This window comes from Podarcis pityusensis (assembly GCF_964106645.2).
Source record: "Podarcis pityusensis genome assembly, chromosome: 5".
Taxonomy (NCBI): Eukaryota; Metazoa; Chordata; class Lepidosauria; order Squamata; family Lacertidae; genus Podarcis; species Podarcis pityusensis.
The window spans coordinates 51313598-51341017 of NC_138032.1; the positions used below are offsets into that span (position 1 = coordinate 51313598).

The 27420-nt window shown below is 41.0% G+C and overlaps 1 protein-coding gene across 1 annotated transcript in view; it reads right to left on the bottom strand.

The window, feature by feature from the left end:
* The window catches only part of GFRA1 (GDNF family receptor alpha 1), a 197204-nt gene that overhangs the window by 49220 nt on the left and 120564 nt on the right, over window positions 1-27420 (bottom strand). The window contains exon 5 of the mRNA XM_081006021.1: window positions 4975-5084. Coding sequence (XP_080862147.1) covers window positions 4975-5084 — 110 coding nt within the window. The remainder of the gene's footprint in view (window positions 1-4974; window positions 5085-27420) is intronic.

Sequence of the window (27420 nt, forward strand, 5' to 3'; positions counted from 1 at the left end):
ACCAGAACATCTGAAAGCCACTTGCTATGCACACTAGCACATTTACATGAAGAGTATCCATAAAAGCAGTGCTAATTTGTGGAGGTAGATGCTGCCAGCATGCAGAATCTCCATGCAGCTGGGCTAGGGAACATAGCAAGTGGTTTTGAAAGGTTATACTTGTAATGTGGACAGCCTCCGCATATTGGATATAATTAGCTCTCAATATGGGTAGGAAAAAACATGGTAAAAGAGTTGAGAAAGGAATCCTGGACAGGTAGCCATACAACCACAGAATGCACATATATGCCCTTGGAGTCTAGATTAATACTAGGCTGACAAGAGCTCTTGGTATCCCAAAGAAAATGAAAGGCTGGTTTTGGAAGCCTGTGAGTTTTTCAGAGTAACAGCAGTAAGCAAGGCATGAACTCTTGTTACACTAGTCAGTTTCCATCCTCTTGACTGTGTCTTGGGGCTGCTAGCAAGGAAGAAGAATGTGCATTTCCCCTCCAAAGTCAGATCTCCACTTGATTTCGCTTCCTTAGAGACCCATTCCCTTGATCATGATGCCAGAGAGTGTTTTTGCAGTCTTTCTTCAAGCATTTGTGCAGTATCTTTGCCCATGGAAACAGAAAAGTACCTCTCTGCTGGAACTGGGTTATCCTTAAGGTTAAATTGCATAATGGCTCCAATAAAATCCTCAGCAAAAGTCCCTGTGTCTGGGAACTACTTGCCAGCAGCTGTTATTCTGAGTTATCTATTAGTACCAAAGTTATTTCTTGCCAGCAGCTAGCATCCATACATCACTTGATTGGATCTGATGTCTAAGATACACGAGTTCTTTGTCCAGGAGTCAGCTTCTTTTGTCTGCAGCTAGTTAAGCCATCCTTTTGCCTTTGCTTCAATAAAAAAGGAATTCCCAAGATTTTTGAAAGCTACCATACTTCCCCAGTCATCATACTTATTTATGATTAGCAAACTTGGCCAAAAAGTATCGAGAAGTGTTGCCATTTTGGCCCAAGAAAATAAAACTGGGTAGTTGTATTTCCTTGATCACTATTTGTCAGTGAAAATGTATGCAGTTATTTGAATAACATAGAACTGTTCGTCAGAAAAACAGAAAGCTACTAATTAACTTGTACATATCTACATACAAAGAGAGAGATCCCTGAAATTTCATGGTGTACAGCTATTTGGAGCACTGAGTATTTCACACACGCGCACGCACGCACGCGCGCACACACACACACACACACAAAAGCTAACCTAGTAATATATCTTAACACATAGTCTTTCTGAGCGAGAGCATTCTGTTTTGCTCATGCTTCCCCCAGGTGGTATCTCATCAGAAAAGATGTTTTTAACAGCTATAGGAGTTGAGCTGTGGTTTTCACACCTACCATAAACAGCTAGAAAAGTTTCATGACAGCTGTAGACTCTGAGCTTGAAACAAATCTAATATGTAAGTCTTCATGCCATTTCCTCCTCATGTTTCACTCACATATAAATACTTAGGCGGTGTACATATTACGATTCACTCTAGCTCAAGCATATTCCCACTGTTGTTGTTTCAACTCGTAGACACATGATGTTAGGCACAATCCATACCTATCCTGCAGTTTCTTGAGAAATATTGCTGTTTGATGTCTTTCCCCTCAAACCAATTTCCATTTGATTTCAAAAGGTATGTCACATTCACTTTACAGTTAAGCCGAGGTGTGTCTCAAAACACACACAGATGGCAGCTACATGAATAGGAGTTTGCGGGGGGGTGTTGCACGTGCAGGGAAATCAAATATGTAATGCTCATCAGGTGTACATATCCACACCCCTCTGTGGTGTGTACAGCAACATGCAAATACAACTTGAAATGCACTGCGGTGGGGAAATTCCCTGACTGCATTTTAAGCTGCTAAGGTGTACATAGCCTTATCTAGTCTGCCATCTGACTATTACATTCTGGACGTTCACTGCCTTAAGATGAGTGCTTTCACTAAGAAACCAGCATAATACCAAAATGGAGTGTGCCTCCACTGTCAGAGTCATTATGTTCGAGAATCCCAGATGCTGGAGCGTGCAGGAGTGGGGCGTGTTCTTGTAGACAGGTCTGCTTGCGGGTTAGAATCATAAAATCATAGAGTTGGAAGAGACCACAAGGGCCATCGAGTCCAACCCCCTGCCAAGCAGGAAACACCATCAGAGCACTCCTGACATATGGTTGTCAAGCCTCTGCTTAAAGACCTCCAAAGAAGGAGACTCCACCACACTCCTTGGCAGCAAATGCCTTGGTTACCCACAGGCCGGCATTGGATTAGCCACTGTATGAACCGAATGCTAGACTAGATGGGCCACTGGCCTAATCCAGTAGGCTTTTCTTATGTTCCTAAAGAACAGTTTAACATGGTGAGTACAAATCACAGCAAGTCATGGGCCCAACAGTCCATCCAGGGTGTCCCTCTGGGGTGAGGTTGAGAATGGAACAATTGCTTCTCATTTCACTTAAGCATACTTAAGCATTATGTCCAAATCCTTCCCCACAGAGTTAATTTAGCATGAGCATATGGGTCAAAATGTAATTGATGATACATTATATGCCACACCACTCTAGCTGCTGAAATTGCAGGTGGAAATAGTCCTTTCCTTTTTATACACATAGACCCTATTGCCATCCATCCATAAAGAGGTGCCAACTATATCATCTTTATGATTACCTGTCCAGAGCTGTTTGCAAGGGGGGGGGGGGAGCTTGCCAATCATTTGTTTGAGCTAAAAGATATATATGCCTTATGGTACAGTCTAAGATCTGGAAAATTAAATCTTTCTTCCAATATTGACAACTGCAGTTTTTAAAGTAAAAAGGGAGGCAAAGTCCCACAAAGAAACTTCTGAATTGCCATATTATGTTTTTGAAAATGACTTTAGGAAAAACAAAGGAATACCACAACGCATCAAAAATTATCCATGGCAAGATATTCATCTTATGTGTATTATTCCACCCCAAATACTACATCTGAGTAATACCCATCTTTCCAAATCAAGAGATATCTCTGTCATCAGTCTGTTAAGCTAGCTTTCTGATCCATCATTTAATGCTTACTTACTGTCTTTCAAACAGTCAACACTTCGTTGGGTTCAGCTGACACCACTAGCTCTTGTTAATCTAAACCAGAAGTGAAAACTTCCAAACTCCTCCTTGAGGCTGCTGTGGGATAATGTGAGCCAAAAGCTCATTGCGGTTCATTCTTATAATGCAGGGATGTCCACTGTGGGCAAATGTCTTGCTCTGAAGTGAAGCCAGTGGTATTTGACAGTCACTCAAGCAGAAGTAGCAATGATAAATCCAAATGTTAATTACGATAACGATCTGAAGGGATAGTTTTGCCTTCACTGGGAATGACAGGTACCTCAGAAACCATTTAATAAGGACACAGGGGGTCATTCACAAACAGACTTCTTGGAAACAAATTAGAAGATAATTGGTTTCATTCATCAAGGAAACTATCCTTTCCCTAGAAAGGAGAAGTCGTTTTCATAGCAAAGTAAATTTCACCCAAGTTACTTGTGGGATATTCAAAAGCTTGCTCTAAACAATAGTTCAGATAAACATAAAGACTAACTGTGCATGCAATGACCCCCCCCCCCAATCTATATGGGGAAAAAGAAAGTGAACTGCCAACAGAAAGTCAGAACATGTTATAGCTTCCCTATGGTAAACAGTCTCTGTCTCAGTAGTAACACCTGCATGTCCACACCACAGTAATTATCTTATTACATTATTCCACACCCACGAGTAGATACCAGGAATGCAGAGTGGGGGCACAGAGACTGATGAATAATATAGTGATTAGCTGCATACTTGATTATTCTGGGGGTCCTAAATCTTACCAGTCAGGTGATCTAATACAGCAAAGGAGATCCATTTGTGGGAGCAGTTTTCCATGCATATACCTGGTATGGCTGGATATGATGTTTGAGGGACATTCCCTAACAAAGCTACCAGTTACTAGTATGTGAGTAGTAGTCCCCAACTAGAGGGACTCAAAGAATCAATTCTTTGAGAGTACTTCACATGTAGGCTCTTTCATTCAAAATATTCTTCCTTCCCTGGTACACAAACCTTTTGCCCATTTGCTTTCATTTCTATGAACTTTAGGCTTAGGCTTACTGCCTTGGAAATTTCATTAATTTTAACTCAAAGGTAAATAGAAAAGAACTTTAAGAGCTGAGCTATGCATGGATTGTGTCCTCGTATTGTGCTTATACATGGCTGATGGCATTTGGGCCATGAGCATTTCTTTTATCTCTGCTTTTCAACAAAATCTTCAAGATGCCTGAGATGTTGTTGGGGTTTGGCACGACAGAGTTTCAAAGAAAGATGTGCTCTCCCAAGCCCACACCCCCAGAATGCTTGCACTCCTGTCTCAGCACCATCTACGCTGATTTGGTCATGTCCACAGAATGGAAGAGGGCAGGATCCCCAAGAACATGCTCTATGGGGAGCTGGCTTCAGGCACAAGGACTGTTGGCAGCCCAACTCTGTGTTACAAAAGTTTCTGCAACCATGACATGAAGGCTGGCAACAGCAACCCTGCCATGTGGGAATCCCTTGCAGATGACTACAGTCTGGAAACAGACAGTCAGATTGTGTATCGATAGCAGTGACCAGAGCAGAAATGACGACTGGGAGGAACGCAGGGAAAAGAAATGCCATGGTGCATCTGCACCAGCGAAACCAGATGCGCTCATCTGCCCCAGTTGCAACAAAACATGTCTCTAGCGCTACAGCAGTTTCCAACAGTTTATCTTCACCCCCAAAGGCACACTCTTCCATGTTCTCCCAAGAGAGATGGATGCCGACAACAACAACTTCTTGGAGTTCCCCTTGCCTTTTGTTTCATTTTCATACCACACACCAAAAAAAAGCCTCACTTCTCACCCACCTATCCACCCCCACCCCCTAAAAAAGCAAACCCAAGGGAGGGGGGAAAGCCTTACCAATAAGCCCGGAGTAAGCAAGGAGGCAGTCAGCATAGTTTTCCTTCAGACAGCTACTAATAGATCGTGACTCAGGCTGGCAGTTTGTGAAAAAATCTGCAAGGCGAGATCTGCAATGTGGTAAGAAGAAGAAAAAAAATACATATCTTTAAAAACCAAACCTCCAGGCTGTCTTACCTTTTGCACTCTTCTCTCTTTTTGTCAATATTTAATTCTCCTTTACACACATACACTGTACACATTCAAACTGTTAAGAGTACCATCTTTAAACACAGCATTTATCTCAATGGTGCATAGCAAAGAAGTGTTAAGGTATAAACGGGCAAAAATAAGATAAAATCCTACAGCCAGTGCTCTGGAAAATGCACATTTTATACATGACAGAGCACTCAGAACGCTCCTGCTAAGTAGAGACAACAGCTAAATCCATCAATGAAGTGTTCGCTTGGTGAGATTCTTTCATCAGCATTTGAAATATGTAAGGAGACCATGGCAGGGATTCACCTAACAAGCCCCTTCAGCAGAAGCCCTGTGCAAGGATTTCCGCTTGTGCAGTGGGGCTTTCCCCACTACTCTCCCTGCGTGCCCCCTGCAAGTGGTCGGGGGGGGGGTGTTGGAAAAATTCCAAAAGCACGTGTTTTTTGGGAGGCAGGAGGGAAGAATGTTATGCCTGGCAAGCTGAAATGCTTGGATTGATGGAATGACTGGAGGAATATTATGTTGAATTCTTCCACCTATAGATCTATCCAGGCAGGTGGGCTAATTGATCATGTAGCAAATGCCTGGGAGCCTCATCGTCAAGTGGTTTACACTGGAAAAATACCTACAGTGGCATCCTTCAAATTGCCACACATCACTTCTTTGCTTGTCATTTGAAACCCAAAGTACTTTCACTTACAAAAAGAAGAAAGGTGCAGAATAGTTTTAATGGCTTGCTCAATGCCACATAAAATGGCTGTTGCACTCCCAAGCCCCCCTTAGACCTCCCTCAGCTCATAATTTAAGTGCATGAGAAAAGCTTCAGCACTAACAACTACCACTGCCTGAGGCAGAGGAAGGGATCCTTAAAACTGTGCAATGTATAAACTGTGATGACGTGCTTGTTGTGTCCATGCACAGTGGGTTCTGAATTTAGGGTTCTAATCCAGCAATTGTGGGTGTAGTACATGAAAGTGACTATGGGACTGCTGAAAAATTGACATTCACATTATTGGATTGGTTAGTATCAGTTTATTTATTTTTAAAATGAATAGCCCACTCTGTCTTTCAAATGACCTCCGAGCAGCTAACAGCAAAAAAGTTAAAACAATAGACAAAAAGCAATTAACAAAAAGAACAACAATACCTGGTAACAGAAATAATCAGAGGCATAACCCCCAGCAAATTAACACAGTAGGATTAATCAATTTAAATGGAAAACAATCCCCAACACAGTAGCAAGAAAACAGGGACTAAGAAAACCAGCCAGTTCCAAAGGCCTTTCCTTTTTTAAAGCCATTTTTTTTAATCAGGCATACAATGACACAATGCTGGAGCCAGGAGGGAATCCCTGCAGAAGGAGTTCAATGAAGTTGGTGCCATTAATGAAAAGGCCCTGCCCATTCTGGACATTCACCACACTCCAGCTGGTGGGGGACACACTGCAGGCAGAACTAGGCTGCAGGGATATGACATTTAATTTTAATTTATAAATATAGTTCCACCCTTTCTATGGTCACAAATATAAGTTTAAAGGTGTGTGAGTAGTACCTAGTGAAATATCAAGAGGTTTGCTGACTAAGGTCATGTCCGCACTATACATTTAAAGCACTCTAATATCACATGAAACAGTTGTTGCTTCCTTCCAAGAATCCTGTGAACTGTAGTTTATTAAGGGTGCTGGGAAGTATAGCTCTGTGACAAACTACAGTCCTTATGATTCTTTGGACTAGGCCGCAACCATTAAAGTAGTACACGAGTGCTTTTAATGTATGGTGCGGATGTGACCTAAGAGTTCCAGTGATGGGTGGTCTAAGCTTCTGAACCTTTTATCACTCTCTCCTTCCCTCCCTGTGGTTAGCGCAAACAGAATTAAAAGAAAGAAGATGGGGCAAAGATGTTTGATTGGCACAAAGCATGCAGATTAAAGAACAAAACTTTCTTGGCAGAGAATTCAGTTCCCCTCAGCACAGAATTTAGTTTTGTTGTTGGCAGAGCAAATACAGCTGTGCTTATCCGCAATCCTATGACATGCTGCACTCACATGATTAGGCCCATTAATGAAATAAATGGCTGACAGTGTAATAAACTGAAGATGAATGCTGTGCTAGGCAGAACTGTAGAAGCTTAATGTTTTGCAGGAAAAGAGGAGCTTCCCCACCCCCAGTCCAGCTACAGGTACATCTCAGAGATAGCCTATCTATGTGTAAAACTAAGAAACCAAAATCCTACAAGCAGCTCTCTCAATGAAGGCACATGACTGTCATCACTGCTTAATGATTATAGTTGCACCTTATAAGAAACCCATTCCTGCTGAACTTTGCATAGTATTTTAAGACGAGTAAGTAAAACAAAAACCAAACAATTGCTGTGTGTGCTTAGAGGACTTAGCAAAGAATAATTTCAGAATCGTAGAATTGGAAGGGAACCAAGGATCATCTATTCCAACCCCCTGCAATGCAGGAATGTCAAGTAAAGCATCCATGACAGATGGCCATCCAGCCATCACCCAACACCATGAAGTGATAGCATAAACTCATTATTTTGTTACGTAGAACCAGTGCTTTTCTTTTCAAGGGGTACTCAAGGGTACGTAGTACTGACACCTCTTTTTGTTGTTGATAAAAAGTGCGACACTTACTGTAACAACTTTATGGTTAGTACCGGCACCTATTTTTCTAGGAAAAAAGCACCGCCCAGAACCGATACAACCCCAAAGGGTTGTGGCCAGAGGAAGCATGAAAGGGATGGGGCCAGTGGATGTGATTCTGTTTTCTTATTACACAGTCTCTGAGCAAGAGATGCCTGAATACTCCCTTGACTGGCATCAGCTCTCCTGCGTCTCAGGCAGACACACAGAGAGAACTTTCTCAGTGGAGAAAGTTTTTAACAGGAGATTATAGGGACTATAGACAGACATAGCATGCTCCCCCACGCCCATTTGATCAATAACTCCACATCAGCCTCAAACACAGTATGATCTCTTTCATATTGACACTCTCTGAAGATGTAGGAAAACCATGAACTTGCTACTCTACTGTGAACCATTCTGTTTCCACCTTGGCCCTTTATTGTTGTTATTATCTTAACTATTTAGATTTCCTACTCAAGGGCAAGCCTGTGGTTATTGCTACTTCTTGTCCACAAAAAATAAATTTTAAAAACCTGCACAAGTGATTGTAAAGAAGTAAAGGTTCCTGAGAACCTGAATATTTCAGTTGTCAGCTGTCACTTTATGCAGTTATCCTTTGTATACATTTTACCATTGGAAAGCAAAAAACCAACAACAAATCTGTAAATTCTTGCAACTTTTTAAAAGGAAAAGTCCCTGGAGACTAATTAATTTTGCTTGCTATTATCATTTGATCTATTCTTGTAAAGAGAGCTAATGTGCTTTATTGAGTGGATTGAAAGTAGAGATGGATGGGTAAGCTTGCAAAAGTTCAAAGACTTTTCTAATCTTAAATGCACATAGAGTTATACTACTCTTCTAGGAGTAGGAACCTATTCAACCAGAAATTTCCAGTGTTCACAGTTCATATCAGGGCAGAGCAGGCCAACTAGACAGAACAATATATACTTGATTAATTTTTATAATTTAGTGTTGACCTTGGGACTGTAGGATGCAAAACATCAAGGAAGGAAGCAGGCTAGGATTAATTCAGAGATGAATAATAAAACTGTTTGGATAACTTTTGAACTTTATTCTGATGGCTTTTATGTGAATCACTGGAGTCAGGAAGGGATGCATACAATATTGTCCCCATGCAAATAACCCCCAGAAGTCAAATTCCCTGGCCTTGTTTGCAGATTATCACTGAGTGTGAGGGTTCTATAACTCCTCTGCTTTGGATATTATTTAGGTGCAGTAAGCTGAAGCTGCCACTCCCTTTTGTTCATATTCTTCCTCAACCATATCTGTAACGTGCACCAGTGCACAGTGCAAAAACAAATCTTAATGTGATGGTGCCCGTGACTGCATCAATATTTCTGTTTTGTGCTGTGCTGAATAAATGTGCAGACGCATTTGTGCATATCAGTAACTTGAATGGAAAAAGAAAAAAATATGCAGTTAAGTAGAAGAAATGGAAAACTGTGTCAAATTGCACATGCACCTATCTGTAGGGGACACCATGGTGGGACTGTGCTGCTCACAAGTCCTCCATCTGACTGAGTTGTTGCTGCATAGTGGGATGGAGAGGGTGAGGTGGTGGCAAGGTTGGCCCAATGTAAATGCACCAGCAGGGCCACCAGATTGGTTCTGCTGGCGTGTTTGCCCTGTGACAACCTTGCCCCTTTTCTTCTCTGTCCCTGCATGCAGCAGTGACCCAGGCAGAGGGAGGTCAGGTGAGTCATAGAGCCCAACCACAGCATCCACTACTAACAATACTGGGATTAATTTTAGTACTTCTCCATGTTAGACTGGAAGGAATGCAAAGCAGTATGTGGAGCAGAGCAAAAACACAGAATAACAACGGAAAGGCCAGGGGAAATCCACGAATTTACAAAAGAAAATTATACTTATTACATTTCCGTACACATTTCGGTATGTATTGAAATGTGATGACATTGTAATCAACATAGTTGAGACCCTTAAACCTTTCTTTATTCCAAATTCTTGAAAAGCTCATTGATGTTTGGAAATTATCTGAAGCAATTATCACTTTGGCCTTTTATGGTTGCTCAAGTGAACTGTGGCAAACCCTGTGTATGTATTTGTAAAGTGTGTATTATCCATTTGAAAAGAACTGAGGCCTCTGTGTTCGGAAAACTGTGCCAAATTTCTACAAATGTATTTTCCTTTCGATACTTATTTATTGACCTAGACCTTGGCTGATCTACTGGTGATTAGTAACAGAAGTGATTTTGAACTCACTTGCAACACAGTTTGTGTAGTGAGGTAAAATTCACTTAACAACATCAAGAACCTCATTAACCAAAACTGCAGTCTGAGTGAGTGGATGGATCTGACTCTGTGTATGGCTTGCACATGGTACAATGAGGAAGAAAAAAAGGCTCTTGGAATCCAGTCAGAATCTGGTACTCTTTTGAAGATGGCAGAAGACAGGATCTGCAGATCCTACCCACTAAGCCAGGATTGGATCCAAGGTTGATTTCAGAAAGAGTGGTGACTATGGATCCTGTTTGTCTAGCACACAGTAGCGCCTGGTGCCTGTTGGGACTGAAAGGGCAGAAGACAAGGAGCCCAAACAGTAGATTGAGCTAGAAGCAATGAAAGGTAGAGTTAGCTAATTCTAGTTTTGTCCCCATCCTCCTACCTGTTGAATTCTACAAGGACAACACACGGACTAAGAATGATGAAACTGACAGGCAGTGCTACCCCTGCACTGCTTAGAAGGCACGTAGGTTGGGGCTGGATTAACTTCCACTGTGAACACATCTTCCAGTGGAAAAGGCAGATTGTGATAGCTAAGTAAGAAAAAGCAAAACAAAAGATCTTAAAGCTTCCATTTTGGATTTATGAGATGCACTTGCTATTCTCTCCCATTCCTGAGGACAAAGGCATGGGGTGACTAATAATTAGCCAACTCTGCTCAAGTGTCTAGACACCATTTGGCAGGCATACCCCCTTTACGTAAGGGGAATGTTACATCAAAATTTACAATAAAGCACAGCTGAAGTTTTCAGGAAGGACAATTTCAGACAGGAGCATCCATAAAAGCCATTTAATCAGAAAAATCAATCTGAAAAGAAGCATGAAAATATGAGGTAGCACAGAACCAAGGCACAGAAGCTTTCAAGAAAAGCCTTACTAGATCAGACCAAAGGACTATCCAGTGTAGAAACAAGAGGCATCCTTTAGTTAAACCGCCTTCTCCAACTTGCTGTCCCTCAGATGTTTCGGACTACAACTCCCATCAGCCATCCTGGCTGGGTCTCATGGAAGCTGTGTTCCAAAACAATGAGACAAGACCAAGTTGGCGAAGGCCAATCTACTTTAAACTAACAGTACGAAGAGAGGGTTCCCCCTACCTTAATATGCTTACTAGAAACAACCATATCAACCACATGGTTGTATGCTCAAAGGAAAAAGAGATGCTCAAATGACAAGTGAGCATAAATTGTATAAAGGGCCACCTTTCAGGTGAAGGAAGCGATGTGTTCCGATCTAACGTGGCATATATATATATATATTCCAGAGCTTGCGTGCAATTCAGATGCAATATATAGTTGATTGTGTTTTATCTTGTTTATCTTGTTATGTAATCCACTGTGAATTGAAAGGCATGATAGAAATGCTAAGTAAATAACTGTACCCTCCCATTTCTCTGCTGCTGTGTTGATGCTGCCCTCGAATAGAAAGTGTTATGTAGAAGTTAAAACAGCCAAAGAATATTTTCTCTTCACCACTTTCTGCATATAACATGGTTATTTGTCTGACATATTTAGACAAAAGAATCTGCCAAAGATGTAATCCAATGACGGTTGAGCATTAAAATCCTTAGTACTACAAGATCAAGTCTGCAATGAGATCTGCAACGAGATCAAAGGGGAAATTGTCGGCCTCGGAAGTAAGTCCAAATGAAAATTATTTATAGTCAACAGAAAAATATTCTTATAACATTGGCCTTTATGTGAAACAAACAATTTTGAAAAATATGGTGCAAATCATGAACCCAGGGTAATTTAATAAAGCGCAAGAATGACAATTTTCTGACACTGTGACAAAAAACAGGACTTTATTTATCGCCTTAAAAAAAATGACCTCAGACTATATTTTCTAGAAGGTGGTGTGAGAAAACATCTGGAAGGCATTCCACAGGAAATAATCCTATATTAAACATGTTTTGTGAGGTTTTGCTTCCTTTCATTGACTTTAAACATTTATAATGTGATTCTGCCTTCCCAGATGAAAACAATGGGCTAAGAAGCCTCTGTTCTTATTGGTGTCTTATTTTTAATCTTGTAATGTGCTCTACTCTGAAAGCACAGCTATAGAGTAGCCATATATTTAACAAAATATCTCTCTCTTTCTCAGCTTTCTATGTTATTATTTATTATTAAATTATCCCACCTTTTCTCCTAAAGGAGCCATGGACAGCAAACAACAGGTGATAAAACATCCTAAAAACAATTCCAATACAGATGCAGACTGGAAAAGATGTTAATTTAAAAGACTTGTTGAAAAATGGAAGTTTTCAGTAGGAGAGAGACAGAGAGACGCATAGCCAAAATACCCTAATTTGAGAGAAAGCTCCTACTAACGTTCAACTGAAGGAAATAGGTGACATCACTGAAGTTGTGATTCCTACATTGTATGGAAAGGAACAGACCTCCTGATAGTATCTGCAGGAGGCCCTCACCTGCAGAGTGTAGTGATTGATTGGGTATTTAAGAGATGAGATGGTCTTTGGGGTATCTATCTGAATAAAAATACACTGCTAGGGTTGTGAATATTTACACAACTTCTCTTAAAGATAGGAAGCTGTCATACTGTGCCAGGCTAGCTTTCTAGAGGGAACTCTCTAGGGTCTCCAGCTGAGGTCTTTCCTATCACCTGCTACCTGAGCCATTTAAATGAAGAGGCCAGGGATTGAACATGGAGCCTTGTAAGTTCCAAACATGCATTTAACCTCTGAGACATAGTTCCTGGGTGGGATTCAACTAAGTTGTTACATGTGCAGAACAAGGTCCACTCATGGAACAGGACTTTCCACCACTCTCCCCTCCCCACATGCCCCCTAAATTTGTTCTGGAGGGTTGTGGGAACTTCCTGAAATAGTTTTGGGTGCGTGTTGAAGAAAAATATGGTGGGGGAGTGAGTCCTGTTGTTCCCTGTGTGCACACCCCATTTAGTGCCACATTGATTTCCCCCCTCTCTCTGCTTGGAACACTTATTTAAAATCAAAAGGAGCCACAGTTAAGGATGCCTAGAAGTCATGGTCTCTGTGTCATAATCCCACACCTTAAACTGAAGGTTTTTTTATGTCATGCTTGTTGGTCAGAATCAAAAGGACACTTTATTATTATTTTGCATATGGTCCTCAGGTTGAGCTTTGGTGTTTAAAAACAAGTTAACATAAGAATATTCATTGTAAGAGCCCTGCTGAATCAAACTAAGGTCCCATCTGGCCCAGCATCTTGTTCTCAGTGGTCAACCAAATGCCTATGGGAAATCCAAATGAAGGACAAGGACACCAAACACTCTTCACACTTGTGTTTGTTTCCACATGGTGTTGGGAGGCATGCCACTTGATACTGAAGGTATCATGCCATTGTGAGGAGTAGCCATCAGCCAACTCATCCTCCATGCATTTGTCTAAACCCAAGTTAATCTCCATCACTATATCCTGTGGCAGTGAATTCCACAGTTCATGTGCTGTCTCAATAAGTACATCCTTTTGTCTGTCCTGAATCACCCAATGCTCAAGTTCACTGGACAAGCCAGGGTTCTATTAGAGGGAGAAAAACTTCCCTCTTTCCCCTTTCTCCAAACAATGCATAATTTTAAATGCTTCTATCATGTCCCCGCCCCCAATCTCGCCTTTTTCTCCCAACAAAAAAACCCCTCTAGGCTATTCTCTGGAGATTCTGCTCAAACTAAGCTTTGGTTTTACCTGGCCTCATTAAGTTCTCCTACATTCTAATTCCATGTAATGGTTGTGGCTTTAACATTCCTAGCCTATCTCCACAACAATAACAGCACTACAATAGTGTGCTCAGGGGACCAACCACAGAATATTTTAGGATTCTTATTTGGGTCCATCCCCTTCCTGTTCAGCCAGTGGCGTCAGACATCGCAGCATCCACTGCCATTTGTATCTTAAGCTTCCTTTGAAAATAAGTGTGGTCCTGCTGCTCCTGTCCCAAGGTGAACTTGAATGTGAATCCAGAGCTTGAAAAGCTTTCCTGTGCAAATTCCTGTTTGCACTTTACAGCAGCAGTGCATCAACGAGAAGAGTTGGGGCACCTGCGTATGCAAGCTGGATGCAGGTGCTTTGATATCTGAAACTTGATGTTAGCCTTTTGCCATACTGTGTACAGGGTTTCTAGAACGCACAGTCGGAACCCTATGAATCTATTCATGAATCTCAGCTCATTCACTGGTAAATCCAGCCTTAGCTTTAGTCTGTGTATGAAATCCTAGCTCCATTAAAATAAATGAAAAAATTCTATTTTACTTTAGTCATCAGGATAAGATTCCAGCGTAGAGCTCAAAGGTGGCTTTTACTGCATTAATGCATAACATCATCAGTGTCACCAGACCCTTGAAATATTTTAGGACGACTTTTAAGGGGGAGTGTTGATGTATAGCTATGGAAGGCTTGACAAATTCTCATAATATGGAAGACCATCTGTTTTCTAGTCTATTATAAATATATATACTTTTGAGTTGTCTACATTTTCAAATGACCAACTCTGAAGAAATCTGTGCCAGTTTCAGACTTTTTAGGGCAACTTGGCAATACAGTGAATGGGCCTGGCAACCACAGAACTGTAGCTGTCATAGCCATAGTGTTTCTAGTCATCTGTACTTTGAAATGGAGGCTGGCATTTCATTATGAGTGATTAAAAATGGTAGGATGATGAATGGGATAGGTTGAATCCTAGACAGCTCTTGAACATGAAGAAACATTGAATAATGTCTGGCTGATATCACTGAGTAGAGGTGCAATTCTTGTGATTTATAAGAATGTGTGAATCTGAAGGGTTTACAGTCTGTACTTGAATAAATATAGCCTACACAGATATATTTGAACATAAGATCATCTCTTAATGGTCTGAGCCAGCCAATTTAGGAAATCTAGACTAAATATGCACCATGAAACTTTTTTATGTCACTCACTTCCAAGTCTTGGGAACTCAAAGCTTAGCTTTACAATGCATATTACTGACCTTCTGTTTCAAATCTGGGAGAGTGAACTTGCCTTTTTTAGTTGGCACAGAAATATGGCAGCATTTAAAACTGAATGCAAAATGAATATTAAGATATTTAACATTCCTGTTTATGCAAGCACATAAACTGCTGAGAAGCATAACATCATACTCTATTTTTAGTTTCACTTAAGATTTTCACTGAGCTGTTATGATATATAAACTGCCAAAAGAAATATTCTCATTCTATGTTCTAATGCACACTGATATACATAACCTTTAGAAAACCCAGCATAGTGTAATGGTGGAATCAGCTGACATTTTTTTTCCTTAACACTGCCTGCAGATGGGCAATACAATACACAAGAAGCCAAATCTATCCTGATGTCAATTTATGGAAGTTCGCAGGGTGAGTTCCACCAGAGGCTCATTTGATAGCACACTTGTATCCCTGTTAACTTACAGAAATGGGGAACAAGGTCTTCCTAGAGTTGTATAAACCTTCTGCAGTTAACTCCTTGAAAATTTTAACCCTACTGTATAGTGGCATTGAGCGTTTGGAACACTTTAGTCAACCAAATGGGTATGCAATTCTTCATAAGGGTAGAAATTTCCTAATGGCTAGTTCACATGTTATTTTGGATCCTGTTTCAGCAATGGGGCACTCTCCAGATGTTGTTGCACTTGGACTCACGAGTGCCAGCCTTTATGGCCAGCAGTCAAGAATGACTGAAGTTCAATAACATCTGGAGGCCCAGAGGTTCCTCATCTGTTAGTTTCTGCTCAGTAGCTGACTTGCTCCTGATCTCCTTACATGGTGCCGGATTATTTGCTCATCACCATGCCCCATTCAAATAATTTACCAGCTTACTCTTTCACAGCCACCTATACTTGAAGCAGCAAGCAGCAGTAGCAATAGTACTATCAGTTGTAGCAGTAGATGTTCTATTAAAATGAATGTTAGGTCAGGCAAAACAGAGTGATCAACACATGACTTACCCAACATTTAAGGAAGCATCCAATATTTATTATTTTAGTTGAGGAGCTGCCAATTAAAATACCAAGAAATCAAAGCCAATGAATCTTAATTGCCATCTTAAAGAAACAACAACAGTAGCCCACCATGCACTTGAGCACACAGAAAAACTTGCAGAAGCAAAGTCTGAATAGCTAAGAAATTAAAGCTAAACTGTCTTGGGATGCATTATAGGTTTACATCTTAGTGCTCCAACATTTATTCCATACTTTAGGGGAGCAATTTCAAGGTTTTGTCCTTCTGAGTTTAACAATCAGAAGAGCTATTGAGTCACCTTATCTAATGACAAGGAGGAACTGCTAAGATTGGGCCTGATGTGCTTTGCAATATTTAATTAACCGTTTTGTAAACGTTGAAAAGCAACACACATCAAAGAGTTAAAGATCCACAGATCTTGTGTGCAACATGTCTACCAGACAGAGTTTTGTATCTAATTTCATGCAAATTGCTCGCAGATTATGCATAGAAAGGGCATGGAAATGAGCACCAGCCTTCCAAGTCAATAACTATTTTCCAGGTCACCTCCTGTGGTAAACAACAACATGTTTGCCTGAATACGGATTTATGCAGTTGCTTTCTGAAGATGATTCAGAGTCGCTATCCTATCCAACTACAACAAAGACAGGATTAGATAATCACTGTGCAATCACTGTTTTTTAAAAAGTCATTTGGCATTAAGAGGCAGTTGAATAGTGGAAGAGATCATACGTAGTTCTGTGGAAGAGTAAGTTTGCCTGCAGAGAGTTCCAGGTTCAATTAATGGTATCTCTTGTTTAAGAAAGGAGATAATGTGCAAAACCTCTGCCTAAGATGCTAGAGCAGGGATAGCAAAATGTTTTGGGGGGTCATGGGCACATTTGCAAACTGGAGAAATTGTTGTGGGCACAGTGCACCATGTCACTATTCAACTGGCTGCAGGTGATGCTTCTTTCAAGAGTAATTTCAGTGCTGGAAGGGGGCAGGGACGAGTTCATCCAGTTTTATCCTCCTTTACATGGGTATGGAAATCCCAGTAAGATAAAGCCAGACACCTTTACTCTCGATATCATAGGCTGCTCTTGAGTTACTATCTCAGAAAACTCTAGGTCACTTTGTGCTGGCAGTAAATTCTGAACTCCACTCAGCTCTGTTAGTGATAATGATCAAAGTACTATTCATATGGATACTTACTCTACAATGGAAGAGAAGCATCTAATTAACCAGGGTCTCTTTATCTTGCTTTCAGCTTGCTTCTGTGGCCTTGGTTTAATCACTTGATCATGTAAACAAATTAGAGTCTGAAATTAGCTAAACTGTTGATCTCAAGATAAAACCCCTGATGGTGACCGCTGGCATGAAGGATATTGCTCTCTAGATCCTCACAATTCTCAGAAAAGGGGAAACGGCAGTGAGCCAAGAATGCCACTAAACAAATGCTTTTGTACAAATGTTTCTCCTGCAAAATATTTCAGTAGCCATTTGACTTAACCAAAACAGGGCTCAAAATTGCCATTGTCCACATAGTGGTTTCAACAGGGCTTAATGGGCCTCACTCACCTGCACCATAAACTTAAAATACGTCTCCACCCCCATCATTCAGCCCAGACACTGAGATCCAGCGCCGAGGGCCTTCTGGTGATTCCCTCATTGCGAGAAGTAAGGTTAGAGGGAACTAGACAGAGGGCCTTCTCAGTAGTGGCGCCCACCCTGTGGAACACCCTCCCTTCAGATGTGAAGGAAATAAGTAGCTATCCTATCTTTAAAAGACATCTGAAGGCAGCCCTGTTCAGGGAAGTTTTTAACATTTAATGCTGTATTGTTTTTAATACTTGATTGGGAGCCGCCCAGAGTGGCTGGGGAAGCTCAGCCAGATGGGCGGGGTATAAATAAATAAATTATTATTATTATTATTATTATTATTATTATTATTATTATTATTATTATTTTATACTGTTTGGCTTCCCCCAAAGAATTCTGGGAAGTGTAATTTGTTAAGGCTGTCATTGGAAGACCCATATTCCTCCCACAGAGCTAAAATTTCCAGAGTGATTTGAATATCAATTCATTTTCCTAGGGCACTCTGCAAATTGTAGCTCTATGAAGAGAACAGGGATCTCCTAATAAATCTCAGCACCCTTAGCAAACTACACTTATATGGATTTTTTTTTGGGGGGGGGGACGCCACAAATGTTTCAACTGGTATCATAGTCTTTTAAATTTATAGTGCAGATGGTGTCAAAGATGACTTGACTGGTTCAGGATAGCAAATCAAGGAGTTATATAATAAAAGTCAGAACCTAACTTAACAAGGCCAAATATTAATGTGAACACTGCATTTTTAGTCATTTGCTTACAAAGCAGCATTCATTCATTTTGGATAATTTTGGTTTTGAGAAGCTTCTATATTTCTGAGCAAAATACTGCTGTGCAATTTTCAGAACAGCTTCACAAAAGACCTATTGTCTGATTCCTAAAGCTTGAAGCTGAGCTGTGTGAAGAACTATTAAAAGGAAAAGAGCAATGTGCAACTATTGGTGATTACATTTTTTGGCCCCCTTGCTTGCCATTTCCCTTTCTTTTGAAAAGGCTCCATCACCCCCATCTTGCCAGGCTTTTCATCTTCATGACCTCCCCCAGCAGAACGTTAGCAAAGTTAAGCAACTGCACAAACTGTGAAGGAGGAAGTGTGAAATGTTGTTTTCCATTTAAACTCCAAAGCATCTCTCTTTTCCTTCTTAGACCCAGCTCTCATATGAATCCTTGCTGCTTGGGTCATTATAAACAAAAAGTAAGGAACTTCTGGGAACTTGGTTCATTTTAAAGGGTGGGCGCTGGGAATGAAAGCAGCAAGCTTTCTCTTATAACCAATTTTCATGAAAGCTGTGGAGTCTGTTAATAAATGGTCATCCTTTAAAAACAATGCAAAGTGAAGATAACTCTGCATTATTATTGTTAGTTTGGATTGGCCACACTTTAAAATACCTACCCGCACTGCAGAGGAGGGTGACCAAGATGGCCAAGGGTCTGGAAACCAAGCGTTTTGAGGAACAGTTAGTTGAGGGAGTTGGGTGAGGAGTGCTTGAAGGAGCTGGATATGTTTAGCTTGGATAAGAGGAGACTGAGAGGAGATATGACAGCCATCTTCAAATATCTCAAGGGCTGTCACATGGAGCAAGCTTGTTTTCTTCTGCTCTGCAGGGTAGGACTTGAACCAAAGGCTTCAAGTTACAAGAAAGATGATTCTGACTAAACACCAGGAAGAACTTTCTGATAGTAAGAGCTGTTTGACAGTAGTATGGACTCTCCTTCCTTGCAGATTTTTAAGCAGAGGTTGGATGGTCATCTGTCCTGGATGCTTTAGCTGAGATTCCTACATTGCAGGGGGTTGGACTAGATGACCTTCAGGGTTCCTTCCAACTCTACAATTCTATGATTCTAGGGTCCCAGAATCTTAGCTTTCTTTTCTTTTTTTTTTAAAGGAATTCAATCAGATATTTCTGAACAAAGTTAGAACACAAAACACAGAGGCAGCTCTAATGCTTTGGCAGTCAACAGGCAGCGCCATTGCTAAGGACACTTGATCACTGTTGCTAAGCAATCAAAAGAAGAAAACTCCCCAAGTGTTCTGCCATTACAGGATGAAACACAAATGGGTGGTTTTGATATATTTTACTCAGAAGTAATGCCCTTGAAATAAATGAGATTTCCTTCCTACTGAGAAAATATATATGATATTGCAGTCCCACCCTCTAATCTTCAATCTCTCAGCGGCCTTTGACACCACTGACTGTCTAGAGGGGCTGGGAGCGGGGGGCACTGTTATACAGTGGTGCCACTCCTTTCTCCTGGGCCGTGTCCAGAAAGTGGTGTTGGGGGATGAGTGTTCAGACCCCAGGGCTCTCACTTGTGGGGTGCTTCAGGGTTTTGTCCTTTCCCCCATACTTTTTAATATGTATACGAAGCCGCTGGGAGAGATCACCAGGGGGTTTGGGCTGGGTGTCCATCAGTATGCAGATGACACCCAGCTCTACCTCTCTTTTAATCAGAACCAGTGAAGGCAGTGAATGTCCTGTGTGAGTGCCTGGAGGCGGTTGGAGGATGGATGGTGGCTTAACAGATTGAGGTTGAATCCTGACAAGACAGAAGTACTGTTTTTGGGGGACAGGGGGTGGGCGAGTGTAGGGGATTCCCTGGTCCTGAATGGGGTAACTGTGCCCCTGAAGGATCAGGTGCGCAGCCTGGGAGTCATTTTGGACTCACAGCAGTCCATGGAGGTGCAGGTTAATTCTGTGTCCAGGGCGGCTGTCTACCAGCTCCATCTGGTATGCAGGCTGAGACCCTATCTGCCCGTGGACTGTCTCGCCAGAGTGGTGCATGCTCCGGTTATCTCTCGCTTGGACTACTGCAATGTGCTCTACCTTTGAAGGTGACCTGGAAACTACAACTAATTCAGAATGCGGCAGCTAGACTGGTGACTGGGAGTGGCCGCCGAGACCACATAACACCACTCTTGAAAGACCTACATTGGCTCCCAGTATGTTTCTGAGCATAATTCAAGGTGTTGGTGCTGACCTTTAAAGCCCTAAATGGCCATGGTCCTGTATACCTGCAGGAGCATCTCCACTCCCATAGTTCACGCCAGACACTGAGGTCCAGCGCCGAGGGCCTTCTGGAGGTTCCCTCATTGCGAGAAGTGAGGTTACATGGAACCAGAAAGAGGACCTTCTCGGTAGTGGTGCCTGCCCTGTGGAACGCCCTCCCATCAGATGTCAAGGAAATAAGCAGCTATCCTATTTTTAAAAGACATCTGAAGGCAGCCCTGTTCAGGGAAGTTTTTAATATTTAATGCTGTATTGTTTTTAACACTTGATTGGGAGCTGCCCAGAGTGGCTGGGGAAACTCAGTCAGATGGGCAAGGTATAAATAATAAATTATTATTATTATTATTAGTAGTAGTAGTAGTAGTAGTAGTAGTCTCCCATGTGACCACTACCAGTCTATTTGTCATCACTGGCCTGTTATTTATTAATGTGCAGTAACCATCTTTACCCTACACTTTGACATCCTGCTCCTGTAACTGTGATTTGTTTTACCTGTTTTTAACACCAAATTTTGAATTGTTGCAACTTCTGCTGGTGAAGGCTAGGCAATAAAAGTAGGAGGAGGAGTAGTGTGTGTGTGTGTGTGTGTGTGTGTGTGTGTGTGTACACACCAAAGCAAATACAACCATAAGATAATTATTTGCCTTAAAGCTACAACATATTAAAATTCCTATAGACTGTAGTTTAAACACAAGGACATTTTTTAATCAAGGTTGCCAAAATGTTTTCTGTATGTATTTTACTGGGAGTTGTGAAACTGCACATATTTGTTGATTGTTATATATTTTTCTTTCTTTCTTTCCTCCAGGAGCTCAAGACTGTGTACACTGTCTTTCCCTTCCCCCATTTTTCACAACTCCCCTGTGAAGTAGGCTAGGCTCAGAGCTGGTAGTTCAGACACTAAAGTTGTGAAATTGCACTTACTGTACACAAAGTATTTATTCTTTGCTTGTTATTTATCAAGGTTGGCAGACTTTTTGTTTGTTCATTTTCATATTTTGCTATAATATCATGTCACTGAAATGCTGCAGCTAAAATAAGGAGGCTGCTTTTCTGGAAATATAGCAACAAGGCTTAAATGAATTGTACCAATAACCCAATGACCTCTGGCTGTGGAAACTGTTTTAACTTTATCCCCTAAATTAGAACTGTACCCACGAGATACTTCTGTGCAAATCTCATTGAATGGCTGTGTGAGAGCAGCCTTGATTGACAACTCACATGAACAACCTTGTGGCTTCAGTCAAATCACTTTCTTTTGGCACCTCCCAAAACTTGTCATTGTCCATATAACCAATGCTCACTAAAAACCTCCTCTAGGACTATTTCCTCTTGCAAGCCTAACTTCTTAGTTCTACTGTTTGTTCAGCAGTTGAATAAAATAAGCAGTCACTAAATGTCTGCCCATATACCCGATGCATTAAAAACCAGTGTACATAACAAATCACTAAGATCAAATGCAGGTAACATAAAAGAGAATGTTCTACAGGAAAACCTCTTGGCCTGGCCTTGCATTCTTTGCACACTGTAAATGCTCCAATAACTTGAAAATGTGAGGAACTGAAATATAGGTAATGAAAGAGTTTCACACATGAAAGCTCACACTTTCAATAAGGAACCTGCAGTACACATTTGTAGATTTATTCATAAATTGTGGCATAAAATGTAATAGGCTCTGTACTGAATAAATAATGTATGTTTTTAAAATGTTTCAAAATATACATGAACATTATAGTTGGCGTAAGTCATATCATGCTTCAATAATCTCTTCTTTGATATATACTATTAATCATTTATATAGCAGTTCTAATGTTCAAAGTGCTTTAAAGTCTTTATACTGCTTGTCCTTGCATGTTATGTGGTAGGTCACTATAATTCCCATTTTGGTTATCAGGAACGGAGCTTAAAATCAGATCAATGAGAGACTTTTTGAGCTTGGATGTGAACCCAACTTCAAACCAGCATTCGATCTACCAGCCAGACTGACTCAATATGTGATTCCTATGCGATTCCCAATAGGTTCCTTTGCTTGTAGAAGCACAGTGCAGGTTATGCTTTTATGCATGGAAAGAACAAAAATGTTTTCAGTATGCACTGAAGCTTCACCAATATTGGTGTATTACCTTATTTCAGCTAAGAGTGTGCGCCCCAGAGAAGGCCCTTTCCCTAGATATCTCCATATGGATGAATGAAGGCTGTGGAACAACCAGGAGGGCCTTTCTTGGTGATCTTGGTGACCAGGCAGGGAGAAGGTAGCCTGGTTCAAAGTTGTTGAGAGACTTATACTAAACCCTTCAACTTGCTCAGGTGTCATATCAGCAGTTAGTGCAATGCCTTTAATGACAGTGTTATAGGTCTATCTCAAAAACCTAGCTGCTATATTCCACACTAATTGCTGCTTCTGGAACAATATTAGGGGGTAGCCCCACAAATGTGTGGTGACCGCTGCAAGTACACCAGAACTTTAAATGTTACTGGCCGTGAAATGAATCTCAGTCATGGGGGAGGGGGGTGTTTTTTGTTTCGTCTTCCTTCAACTATGAGACAATACTGTGCGGTTTGCTAGATAATGCCTTGTAAGCATATGAACCACGGTGCACAAACAAGCTTATGCATTTGCATAATGGATAGGAATCTCTTTGTGTACAGAGTTCTCTACAGCACTGCAAAAACTCCCTTGCATGGAAGCTCTGGGAACAGATCACATCCATAGGGCTCCTGACTGGGACACATAATACGCTTTGCATAGCTAGCCAATCCTATAGTTACAGAGGATGCTACGTGATATATTTTGCAGACCGCTGTCTACTGGAAATGCTTGTGCATTTTCAAAACATGAAGGAACTGGTATTAAAATCAATGTTTACTATTTCATATCGCATACATATGGGAGCAAACTGTCTCCTGTTCACTTCGGATATAGCTCTCCTTTGTGCTTTTCAGAGAAGATTTTCACATGCAGATTGTGCACCTGTTTGCTCTTTGTGTCTAAAGGAGACCCACGCCAATGAATATACAAAGAGAATTTGCATAAGATCCTTGAAATAGCTCCACAAAACACAGTGCGTGTATATATATATATATATATATATATATATATATATATATATATATAAATGCTATTTAAATTCTGTGCTCTGAAAGTTGCTTCGTTGTATTAAATTTTGGTGGGTATTCAGTAGGGGTGCGTGGAGCTGGCATATGTGACATAAAACGTCCTTAATGGTGCTAGCTGCAGAGACTCCTATTTAAGAACTATGTTTTATTTATTTAAGTACAAAAACACATCTGGATTCTGAAGCAAGCCAAGAAAGAAATATCTTTTTTTGGCTACTTCTACCCCAACAGCAGCCAAGCTGTTTCCTTTGACCATTATCTATACAGCAGCTGCAAAGGACAAGATGTGAATATGCTTTAATTACATTTTTATTTTAAGAGATATTGAGTTGTTCTGCTCTGCTGTATTCCCTATTCTCCCCAAATCTTTATTATATTGTATGAATGGATTAATACTGAACCCCCCAGCCTTGCCTGGCTTCTTTAAAAACAATTAGGTATACATTCCATTTGTAATTTTATTTAAACACATCAATAATTTAGGAGGGTGTATAAGGTAAGACTAATATATAGAAACTAAGCAAGCAAGTAGCAAAACTTTTTTTCCACTGAATCCAAAATCAAGCCTCAAGACACCAAGGGCTGCAACTGGAAGATAAATTTGGCACATTTATTTCCATCTTCATCAAAATATAAAGATATATGATAAAACCAATTCGTGCTAGGCTTGCTGGCTGGAATTCTGTGCAATAACTCATTCCTAGAAACCCTAAGGCTAGGTTTAAGGGTACTTTGCTAGGGTGCCAGAGATATGTGAGAACAAAGGAGACCCAGCAGTGCAGATTAAGCAACAGCAAGAGGGCAGGCAAGGAGACCATTCCTCCTGTCTCCCAATACAGTAAACTTTTTTTAAAAAAAAACCTACACTTGATCTCATAACTTTTTTAAAGAATGAATGCAGTTTTTGGAATAAAGGCAAAGTGGTAAAGAGGCTAGGAAACCACCAGGGCCAAGGGGGTTATTCAGTGTTTGGCAATGAATAGGCACTTTGAATTATTATTACTATTGTTATTAAACACTTATAAAATACCTAACATTTCCTAAGCACTGCATAGAGATTAAAATATAAGACTGTACCTGTCCGAAGACTCACAACCTACAGGATATGAAAGGAAACAGGAATGTGGAAGGAAGAGGAACGTATCACTATGTGCCTGTTCTAGGCAGCTGTGTGTGTTTGTGTGTTAGCAGTATAATGAATTCCTGGCTCTTAGGGAACATGTATTTCTCCTTGAGTCCAAGGTAGGTAACCTGAAAAGCTAAGAGAGGTATGTACACAAAATGTTCAGGAACATCGTAGAGGAGTTCCACTCCTATGCTGTCAGCTCTCCATGCTGTCCTGGAGAAGGAAGATTTTTGTGTGTTGATGAAGAGCCAACGGTTTATTAGAAGAAATCCATATACTCTTGCATCCAAGATATGTTTGAAAGGGTTTTGGTAGTGAGAGAGTTGGTCATTATGGTTATTGAGAGATGGGTTTGGGTCAGACATCATGAGTACTTGCCTGGCTTAGAGACTGCAGACATTGTGCACCAAGTAAAACAGGGGTAGAAACCCCTTTTGGCCCAGCCGGCCAGATCACTATCTTTCCCCACCTCAACAGGCCAACTTTGACAGGTGGGTGGGACAACCCACCTGTCAATCACCTGGCATCATTATGACAGTCAGATGCTTGACAGGTGAACTGTGTTGTCTACATGTCGGAGTCTCTTGCATAACACTTTCAATCCAACAACTGGTGATGGGTGGTGAGTTCAAGCCTGCTTTCTGTAGAGATGAGCTGCAAGATTGGGTTCCCCATAGGGAACTCGGGATTGCAGCTGATTCAGCCACATCTCTATTTTTTTAGATAATAAAAGTACACTTATGAATGAAAGTGAGATGCCCTACACAGCCAGTTGTGATTCCATAGTACTTGTAGTACTGAAAGTACTTCCACTGGGTGGTATTTAACTATGTGTTACTCATTGTTAAACCTACTGAATTCAATGGACCTAACTTAGTCATGTTCATTAATTTAAATGAGTCTACTCTGAGTAATACTACACTTTATAACCACTCTTTGTAAAATACATTAGGAACGTCTATCTATCTATACACAAACACACCTAAGGAAGGAGTGTCAGTCAACAGCTAAAGAAGAGAAAGATAGTAGACAGTCTGCATGTCAGCATTTGCAAGTCCATTTTGCCTTAATGGACACTGAGAGTACATAGAAAGCCTCAGTAAGTACTCCAAGACCTTAGAAATGGACTTCTATATATCCCAGGTGCAAACTGCTCTGTTTATTGTTTTAATATGTGTGATGTAAATGGATAATGATCTTCCCAAAAGACCAGGAATCATGGTAGCTACCAGACATGTTTTTAAGTGTTGTTCAGTTGATTTATTCCTTCCAATTTGAAAACAAAATTAAACAAAACTCTCACTGTTCAAAAGAAGTGTCTAGAGGGCACTGCATATAATTGTGCTTGTTTAGCCTGCAACTGCTAAGCAAACAGTATGACAATACTGGGACATGGGGACATGGAAAGGTTCACTTCAGCTTTCTTGCAGAGAGTGGGAAACCTCAGCAAATGTATCTGATGAAACCTGATATGGCTATGAGAACCACAATGAAAAGGGATAAAGAAGAATGTTAAGAGGACCAATGGCTTCTTTCATCAAAACACATTCCTACTGATGAGGGTGGGACTGATGTTCCAAAAACACCAGCCTTTTGTTCATGGCCACTCCAATCTTCTTGTAACATTAAGGCAAACTTACTGGGCATTTCTCTGTCCTCATTGCACATTATTAGGGGTTGGTTAAAAGAAAGTTGTAAGTTAGGAGTTATGAGCAGTTTTTACCAACTTGGTGCCCTCCAGTGGATTTGCTGCCTTCTTTGGCGTCAATGAATCAAATGCACTTCCATGCAAGTTGCATTGATATGAAGAGCATCCATGAAGCTACACTTGCTGGATTATGTACCTTAATTTGATTTTCAATCCAATAATAGTCTGGATCCCACAAGCCATTCACAGGACTGGGCCCTGTTGGATCCCAACTTCTCTGAAAGAGCACTAGTGGTAAAAAGGTAACGGTAAAGGGACCCCTGACTGTTAGGTCCAGTCGCGAACGACTCTGGGGTTGTGGCGCTCATCTCACTTTATTGGCCGAGGGAGCCGGCGTACAGCTTCCGGGTCATGTGGCCAGCATGACTAAGCCGCTTCTGGCGAACCAGAGCAGCGCATGGAAACACAATTTACCTTCCTGCCGGAGCAGTACCTGTTTATCTACTTGCACTTCGGCATGTTTTCGAACTGCTAGGTTGGCAGGCTAAGTTCTAGGCCATTACATAAAAGGCCTCCAGCGCTGCGGATCTTCTCCTTTTCCATGCTATGCAACTAGGATTTTCCAGCTGTCCAAAAGAAACTTCCCCTGACAGGGCCAGAAAAAGCAATAGAGTATACAGTTATGCACTTTTGACTCCCAGGTTCCCCTGTGGCACATTTACCCATGTGCTGTAAGTTGCAAGTATTTCTAGGCTGTTGCAGAAAACAGAAAAGAAAGATGAGAAACAGTTCTGTTGGAACAGTGGGAGCATGTGTCAAGCCCCTAAAGGTGGGCTGTGCATCCTTTTGTCTCTCAGAGGTCCATATACTGGCAGGAGCCACGTACTAGCAGTGGGCAGATCAG